The following is an 8,843-nucleotide window of genomic DNA, read 5'->3' on the forward strand; positions in this document are numbered from 1 at the left end:
CTCGGAAGGCAGCTATGCTCTCCACTATCCCACCAAGGCAGCACACATTCTTTGCGTTTGCTTATTTATCTATTTGTTTAAGAGGTGATTTTTAGGAAAAACTGGGCAGAGGGGAGGGTCTGCTGGAGTTGTATGTGTCTCTAAGGATATAAATTTCTTACAGTAAAGACTCTGTTTCATTAAATGTACTGAATGTATCCTGAATTGGATCCTAGAACAGAAAAAGGGCATTAGTGGGAAAGCTGGTGAATCTGAAGAAAGCTCAGAGCTCAGTAAATAGCCATGTACTGATGTTAACCTCTTAGTTTTGACAAATGTATCATACTTAGGTGAGACAGTAACATCAAGGAGAGCTGGGTGTGGGGTAGACAGGAACATTCTGTGCTATTTGCAACTTCTCTCTAAATCTAAGGTTATTTCAAAATTAAAAGTGTTTTTAAAAATTCTATTTCAAAATTTTAAAACCAAGCATAAAATACAGCTTTGGAACTTAAACTAGCAAATCCACTATTCAGTCCAACTTTTGTTTTTATTGAGACACACCTGTGTGTGATAAAGTACACATGGCTTGGCCAGATGGAGACACCACTCAGCTGCAAGGACCTATGACCATTGTCACCCGTCCCGCCAGATGAGACAGTCAATTAGAGAGGTACTGTGGGTGAGGAGCAAGCTCATTCTTCCACAGGACATGTAACAAAGCCGCTGGAGGTGCCCAGGAGTCAGAAGGGTGCTGGCCTCCTCCACCCAGGCCAGGCTCCCTCGGGGGTGTCACCCCTCAAGACAATCAGGAAGCCGCTGCTCCCCCTCTGTGGTAGGACACTCACTTAAACATGTGTGTTTTAAATTTCAGAATATTACAGGGACACATGTTTTGGTTACATAATTAGCTTTTGTATACTTAAAGTCGGAGTTGTAAGTGTGCCCTTCACCCAGAGTGTGCCCACTGTGCCTGCTAGGTCTCAGTTATACATCCCCTCATCCCCGACCCTGCCCGTTCTTTCTGGCAAGCAGCACACAGGTGCAGTACCCTCCCTCTCTTCAGCCAGATGAGACAAGAACCGGGATGGACCAGGTGACTCACCAAGACCTACACGGAGCTGGCAGTGGGGGACAGGCAGGTTCGTGGCACCTTTCCACCCAGGGACTCAGAAGCCAGGCTCCTTCAGTTTCTGGGCTGAAAAGATGAATAGAATCCTCCAGAAAGACTGCAAGGAGGAGGGAGGGAAAGAGCCGCGAGGCCGACTTCTGCACTCACTGTTAATGAGGGGAAACAAGGGTGGCCTCCAAGTCCAGAGGACACGGGAGAAAACATGGAAGCAGGAAGGGGCCCTCCTCGCCGGCCCAGCTGGCTCACTGAGGCGGCAATTCCTCTGGGAAGGCTTGTTTCAGGGTGAACATGAGAAAGACGACCTCCTCGTAATTATCTGATTCGTACAGACACCCGAACAGCGGGGACCCGTCGGGGCCAGTCCCCATGCTCTGGAGGTCCGAGTAGGCACAGCTGCCTGTGGCCAGCAGGACTGGCTCGGACCAGGCCTCGGGGGCCGGGGGCCGCTTGTTGAGGTGGACACCCAGGTTGAGCCTCTGCCGGGGGTCAGTCGGGTGGGTGTAGAGCAGCCACGTCTCAGAGGAGCCTGACCCCGAGCTGGGCCTGGGGAAGCTGACGATGCTGCCCTGGCAGCCGTGGGGCGGTTCCATGAGCTGCTTCACCAGTCGGGGCTCCCTAAAATCGAGCCCACCGTTGGCACTCTGGGCCTGGACCCTGGCTCTGAGGGAGCTTCTCGCGTTGAGGTACACCAGCTTCTGACCCTCAGTCCTGATTTCAGCCACCTGGCACTCCAGGGTGTCCTGGGCCACAAAGCCCCCTCTCTCCCACTTGTCCCCGTGGTCGTGGCCGAGGAAGCAGAAGGCGAAGGGGGATGGCCCCTGGGCACCAGGCAGGTTCTGGTAGGCATAAGCGGGCAGCACCAGGCTCTGCGTCTGGTTGTGCAGCTGCAGACAGTGCCCCGGGCCCACTGCAAAGGTGGCCCATTCCTTGTGGGCCGGGCCAATAGCCGAGCCAGTGAGGTCTCTGACAGGGCTCCAGGTTCTCCCGTGGTCGGTGCTGGTGACTTGGCACAGCCGCGTCACATTGACCCTGGTGTGCAGCTGGTGTTGCTCGGAGACTTGCCCTGGGATGGCAATGAAGAAGAGGAAAATGGTCCCTGTGTGCTCGTCGTACAAGGGGCACGGGTTCATGGACCGGTGGCCCTCCAGCTGGGCTTGGGCCACTACCTCCTGAGCTTGCCACTGAATGTGGAGAGAGAGGGAGAAGCACGACCATTAGATAACCAGTGACGGGCGCAGGGGCTGCACACCTGGGACAGGTGGGGACGCATGTCTCCTGGAGTTAGAGTCAAAGTTTGTTGGGGAGAACCCTTCACCCAGCAACTGTGTCCTCCTACCACACCCCCAAAAGTGCAGGCCAGGGCCCCACCTCACTCCCTCCAAGGCAGCCACTGTTCCCACCAGAGCCCCTGCCACATGCTGGACCCCAAGACACAAAGATGACTCAGGCATGCACCACCCCAGCTCATCCTGGCTCCTTCCACTCACCAGCCCAGCCAGCCCACCATCCTGGAAACACTGTGGACAGCAGCAGCCTGACCCGTGCTAGATGGAAGCACCCCACTCACACAGCAGAGGAGGGCTCCCTGTGGGCCACCAAGTCCCCAAGCCTGTGTCACATACACTGTAGCTCTGCTCTTTGTCCCCACTCAACGACTGCCCTGCTGAGCAGTGCCAAGAGTCTAACCTCCAAGGCTTCTCCTTCCAATCAGCCCTGGGGGACAAGCGCTCTCAAGTGCATTTCACTGCTTTAGAGCAGGAGGCTGGGCCTGGGTAGAGGAGCTGCCCAGGCCCAGCCTCTGGTAAGTGGCAGAGCCAGGATGCGAACCCAGCTCCATCAGAGTCTGTGCGTCAGTAGTCTTCAGCTACTACGTGGTAACAACCATAAAGGAGAGATAAAGAGAATATCAAACCCTTCAAATGGGATGCGCCAGTGTGAGTGCCTCCATCAAGATCAATTACTCCATCTACAGGCTGGAACTTCAGGACATAAACAACCCCCCAGTTACCTGAGACTAAACTGGGGTTCTCCCTCGGGTTCTCTAGGATGTTGGGAAACTCACTCAGTCACACAGCAAAATAGACACAACCAGGCCAACTGGACTGGACCTGTGTGAGGGCTGGGAGCTCACAGGGCACCTTCTCTGCCCTGTCCTGGATGGTGCCCTCAGCCCCTCTTAGACTCCTGTGTCTTTTCCCTCCAATCCCCCAGACCGCAGCCATTGAGGGATGGAATTTCCCCCCATTCCATGATATTCAGGACTTGCTCCCCCCTCAGACCAGCACAGGGGTGAGTGGCAAGGCACCATGTCACAGTTACAGCCATGCCCTGCCTCACCTGCACCCGGTGTGCTGACACATCATAGTATCCTCTGCGTAGGACAATCAGCTCTGCGTGCTCGTCCTTCTTGCTCATCCGTTTCTCCACAAAAGCCAGCAGGGTCTTCTGCTCCGGCAGGTAGAGCAGAGCAGGGATTCTGTAGGCATGGGCTCCCGACTGGAACACTCTCTCCTTCTGCAGGACAGGGCCAGATGCCATGGGGCTGAGGCGGGCAGGAAGAGGAGTTGAGTCACCTTCTGTCATACCTGAGATGAGGCCAGAGTCACCCACCAAGGCAGGTGGCACTCACCCTGTGGACAGGGGGCCAGTCCTTTCCCGCAGGGGCCTTGTTCGCCCTCCTCACACCCTCACGCCCTATTCTCCAACTCTGCATTCACCTCCCAGGGTGGTTGCAGCCCTCAACCCCTGAGACACTGGGGGGGGGGTGTCTGGAAAGGCATATTTTGCATTAGATTTTTTTAATAAGTTAACAAACCTCCTTATAGCAGATTGGCAATAACCTTCATCTGCTTTTGCCCAACCCATCAGTCCCATGACAGAGCTCGGGTAGGACGGGCACACTTTGGAGTGGCGTTCTGCAGCTGTCCAACTGCCAGAAAGTGACACATGGGATCTTTTTATAACTCCAAAGCCCTAGAAAGTTGTCTTAGAAGAAAAAGAAAAAAAGCCTCAATTCTGAAGGCTCTGCTCCCCAGGCCGCCTGAGGCTAAGGCCCACCCACCTCCTCTGTGTGGGCTCCCCCTGAGGCAGCAAGGAGGTGGCTGTGGAACAGAAGACACAGTGGCTCCTGACAGCTAACAGGGCTGGGGGAGCCTCCAGAGGTACAAGAAAATAGAAAAAAAAAATTTTTTTTTTTGAGACAGGGTCCTACTTTGTCACCCTTGGTAGAGTGCTGTGGCATCATACCTCACAGCAACCTCAAAGTCCTGAGCTCAAGCGATTCTCTTGTCTCAGCTGGGACTATAGGTGCCTGCCACAATATCCAGCTCTTTTTAAAAATGGGGGTCCCACTCTGGCTCAGGCTGGTCTCGAACCTGTGAGCTCAGGCAATCCATCTGCCTCGGCCTCCCAGAGTGCTAGGAAAAGAAAAATTACAGGCAAAGAAAATAAAAATTTTATAAGTATTTGTCTAAAAAGGGTACAAGGAGAATGGAGATAACTTGGTGATGGCGGGTGACAATGGCCACCCCGGTCCCAGCCCTGGGGAGGAGGCTGCATGAACATGATGACTGGCCTGCCTGGGACATAGGAACCCTTGTCCTCTCTGGGAACAGCTGAACTCCAGAGCTCCCTGGGGTCACTGGGTCTCCCTGAGCCTGCTCTGCTGCGTCTCCCTTGTCACCCCTCCCATCCACAGTCCGGACCCTGGGAGACCCCTGCCGGAGGATGGGTCAGAGCCAGCGTCCTGAGCTGTGGCCTTTAAAGGGTGGAGGGGACGGGACAAAAGCCAGCTAGTCCCCTCTGCCTGCCCTTTTCCCCTACAGGTACGCATGGTATCTTTAAAACTTTATTAATATTTGGAGAAATAACTGTCATCTATCAGTCTTGTGTTCAATCCACAATGAACATTATCATGAGGACAATGAGACAAAATAAAACTCAGAAAGGCCAGAGCTACATGGGAGAAATATTCCGTGGCGTGAGCGGAGGCGGAAGACTCAAGTCCCAGCGGTGGAATCTGGCCCTGCTGGCCATACACTCTGAGAACACAGGCTTGTAGGACACAATGAGGCCCGCACTGTCAACAAGGAAGAAGCAAATACGATTAAAAGCTAAAATGAAAATGGGGGAGAGACGGGCAGTTCCACAACACATCTAGATCAGTTCTCTAGAAGGGTAATCAGCGGTTTAGTAAAGCTCTGTGGCGTTTGCTCTGGAAAGTATGCCCTTGATGAAAACCAACAGAGCTGGTAGAATTCAGATTTAAATGTTTATCTCTCAAATGTCCTCAGGGTCAAAACTTCCTGTACCTGCTATAATGAGCTTCCACATCCTGAGTGGGAGGGAGGTTGGCTAAGGAAAGCCACAAGAATCCCAGAGGGGAAGACGAGACAGAAGCATTTCTGGGAGACTCAGAAGGAAAGAGGTGAGCAGGGCCTTGGAGGTTGATGAGCAGGCTCGGAAAGGATATAGTAGCTTCCAAAAGGTGAATGTGACAGGGCCGCCTGCTGGTGTCAGAGAGAAAAGAGAAGATGGCACAGGTGAGAGGTCTCGGGCCAGAACCAGTGACTAGAGTTCCGGACCATCCACTCTGTGTTGAATGCTGAGATGTCATCACATACTGTAAAGCCCACCTTTTAACAGTGTGTGATTCAGTGGCTTTTTAGTATTTGCATGAGGTTATGCAGCCATCACTATCTCATTCCAGAACATTTTCGTCATCCCCAAAGAAATTCTGCATCCTTCCCCTCATCTGTGTCTGCCTCCCTGGATCTGCCTGTTCTGGACACTTCACAGAAATGTGATCATACAAGATGTGGTTCTGGGGGACTGGCTTCTCTCACTTAGTAATGTTTTCCACCTCGTTCAGATTGTAGTGAGAACCAGTACTTCCTACCTTTTTATGGCTGAAAAGTGCTCCATTGTGTGGATGTATCAGTGCTGTGGTTTGCAAGTGTATGTCCCTTCCAAAATTCATGTTGACAAGTAATCCTCACTGCCAGAGGCAGGACCTTTAGGAGGTGGTTAGGTTTGAGGGCTACACCCTCACGTATGCGAAAGGGCTTGAGGAACCAGGTTTGCCCATTTCAACCAAATGAAGGGACAGCCTTCCTTTCCTCTGGAGGACGCAGCAAGGTGCCGTCTTATCTCACCCTGAGCCTGCTGGGGTAACTTGGTCTTGTACTTCCCGGCCTCCAGAACTGCGAGAAATAAATTTCTATTACTTATAAATTACACAGTCTGTGGTATTTTGTTACAGAAGCACAATTGCACTAAGACAGCCACATTTTACTGATGTATCCATCAGCTGATGGACATTTGGGCTGTTCCCAGTTTTGTTTTTTTTATAGTGATTAAAGCTGCTATGAACATTTGTGTGTAAGTTTTGTGTGGACACACGTTTTTCATTCTCTTGGGTATTTGCCAAGGAGAGGAATTGCTGGGCAACCTGGTAATTCTACATTTAACCTTTTGAGGAATTACCCAACAATTTTTCAAGGCAGCTACGCTACTTTACATTTTCCCCAGCAATGTAGGAAGGTTCCAATTTCTCCACATCCTTATTAACACTTGTTATTGTGTCTTTTTGGTTCTAGCCATCCTAGTGGGTGTGAAGAGGCATCTCATGGTGGTTTTTGATTTGCATTTCTCTTATGACTAAGGATGCCGAGCATCTTTGCGTGTGCTTTTTGGTCATAGGAGTTGGATATTAGCCTGGAGGCAATGAGAAGATTTCAAACACTTTTAGGCAGGGAGCAAGCCATCCAACCTGACTAATTTATTTTTAGGAAGTCCCTCTTTCAGTTTCACGGAGGAGGGTGTGGAAGGTGAGTGTGTTGCAATTCTCCAGGTGAGATTAAATTACAGGCAGATGAAGCAGGGGCCATGGCGATGAAAGGTGCCTGACTCTTAGAGATGGGGCAATAGGACCAAGGTGACTTGGAAAGCCGGCTGGCGGACCTGCAAATTGAGCTGCCCAGAACTGATCTTCGCAGTGCCCGTGGCTGTTTTCCAGACCCCTCCTTTAGGTTTCAATCTCCTTGAGGGAAAAGACCAATTTATTCTTTCCTGTTTTTGCTGTGCCCCTACCACACACCTGGCATTGTTCTAGGTAGCTGGGATGTGTCTTGAATAAAACAGACCAACATCCTCTCTCCTGTGAAGTTTGCTTTCTACCTCCGGTGGGAGGGTTGCTATTATTGCCAAATCCCTAGGCAGGACTCACTGGGACCAGGACTGGTCTGAGCACCTTACGGGGATTGCTTCATCTGACTTAGAAACCCCCAGCCTCTGTAAACAAGGCTTACAGCAATGCCCCTTGTCCCTTGTGAAAGAGACGCTGGCATGGAGGCGGGAAGCTGTGAACCCCTGCCAAGCCCTGCCCCAAGGCATCCTGCTGGTCTCTCTAAGCATTTGTCCCGTGTATATTTAGAGACAAGGCTGGGCACAGGAGGGGGTGGAGGAACAGGAGGACCTCAAAGGTCCTCCAGGACTCTTCCCTATTGTCCTCAGCCGTGGTCCAAACTCCCCCCCTAATAATAATACCAAATGTTCATAGGACCCTTACAAAGTGCCAGGAACTCTGAGTGCTCTCCACTGTTTTCTAAATATGTTTGTAAACTGTAGTTTATAATTTTATAATTGAAAATACGAGATAGAAATATTGATTCATTTAATCCTCGTAATAGCTCATGAGTTAGAAACTGTTGTGACTCCACCATACAGATGAGAAGACCAAGTTCCCTCAACCCTTAAGTGATGGAGCTGGGCCTAAGCCCATGCAGCATCTCCTCCAAGAGGAGTTCTGGAAACACCACTGTCCTGCACCTCTTCAAACTCCCAGAGCTGCTCAGCACTCCCTGGTGACAGCTGGCCCACCACGACCCAGCTCTGGCTCCAGACACTGGCAGGCTGATGTACTAGAAAGAGAGCTGAATTGGGAGTCAAGAAATGGAATTCCAGTCTTAGGTCTATTTCTAATAGGTTGTATGTCACTGGCAAGAATCTGCCTCCTGGTTGGGCACAGGGGCTCACACCTATAATCCCAACACTCCAACACTCTGGGAAGCTGAGGCAGGAAGATCACTTGAACTTAGAAGTTCGAGACCAGCCAGAGCAAGAGCAAAAGCAAGACCCCATCACTACAAAAAAAGGAAAATCAGCCAGGCATGGTGGCATGCACCTGTAGTCCCAGCTACCCCGGAGGCTGAGACAGAAGGATCGCTTGAGCCCAGGAGCCTGAGGGTGCTGTGAGCTAGGCTGAGGCCATGGCACTCTAGCCTGGGCAGCAGAGTGAGAGTATTTTAAAAAAAAGAAAGAAAAAAAGAAAAAAATCTGCCCCCCTGGGGTCCATCTCCCCACCTGGTAAGAAGGGAGCTGGTGAGGGGCTGCACAGGCCCCTTCCACTGCTTGGGGCTGAGCCTACATGGGGATGGAAGGGAAAGAGGTAAGGGATAAGCTGGAACCCAACTCACCAGGTGGGATTGGGGCAAGGGCCTCAGTACAACCAGCCTCACACTCCAGGAGCCAGACAGAGGGGTGGCAATGACAGGTTAAACTCTGAGAAACTCCACATCAAAAAATGGTTAGCCAAACATCAGCAAATGTATATGGTCCCACCTAAGGCTAGCGGTGGCTGGCACTGCTGTGGCCTTGCTGGTGCCAAGCCCAGAGCCAAGCACAGCACACGAGAAAGCCACTTCTCACACAGCCCCCACATGGTGCTGGTGCT

At 51.7% G+C, this 8,843-nt stretch overlaps 1 protein-coding gene across 1 annotated transcript in view; it reads right to left on the minus strand.

The window, feature by feature from the left end:
* Nucleotides 1-521: 521 nt before the first annotated feature.
* NEU2 (neuraminidase 2) overlaps nt 522-8,843 on the minus strand; it is a 14,199-nt gene continuing 5,877 nt past the window's right edge. The window contains exons 3-4 of the mRNA XM_003785056.3: nt 3,449-3,653; nt 522-2,292 (exon numbers count right to left, since the gene is read on the minus strand). Coding sequence (XP_003785104.1) covers nt 1,354-2,292; nt 3,449-3,649 — 1,140 coding nt within the window. The 5' untranslated portion in view covers nt 3,650-3,653 and the 3' untranslated portion in view covers nt 522-1,353. The remainder of the gene's footprint in view (nt 2,293-3,448; nt 3,654-8,843) is intronic.

The sequence above is a fragment of the Otolemur garnettii genome, unplaced genomic scaffold, assembly GCF_000181295.1.
Source record: "Otolemur garnettii isolate 467f Iridium unplaced genomic scaffold, OtoGar3 scaffold00013, whole genome shotgun sequence".
Lineage (NCBI taxonomy): Eukaryota > Metazoa > Chordata > Mammalia > Primates > Galagidae > Otolemur > Otolemur garnettii.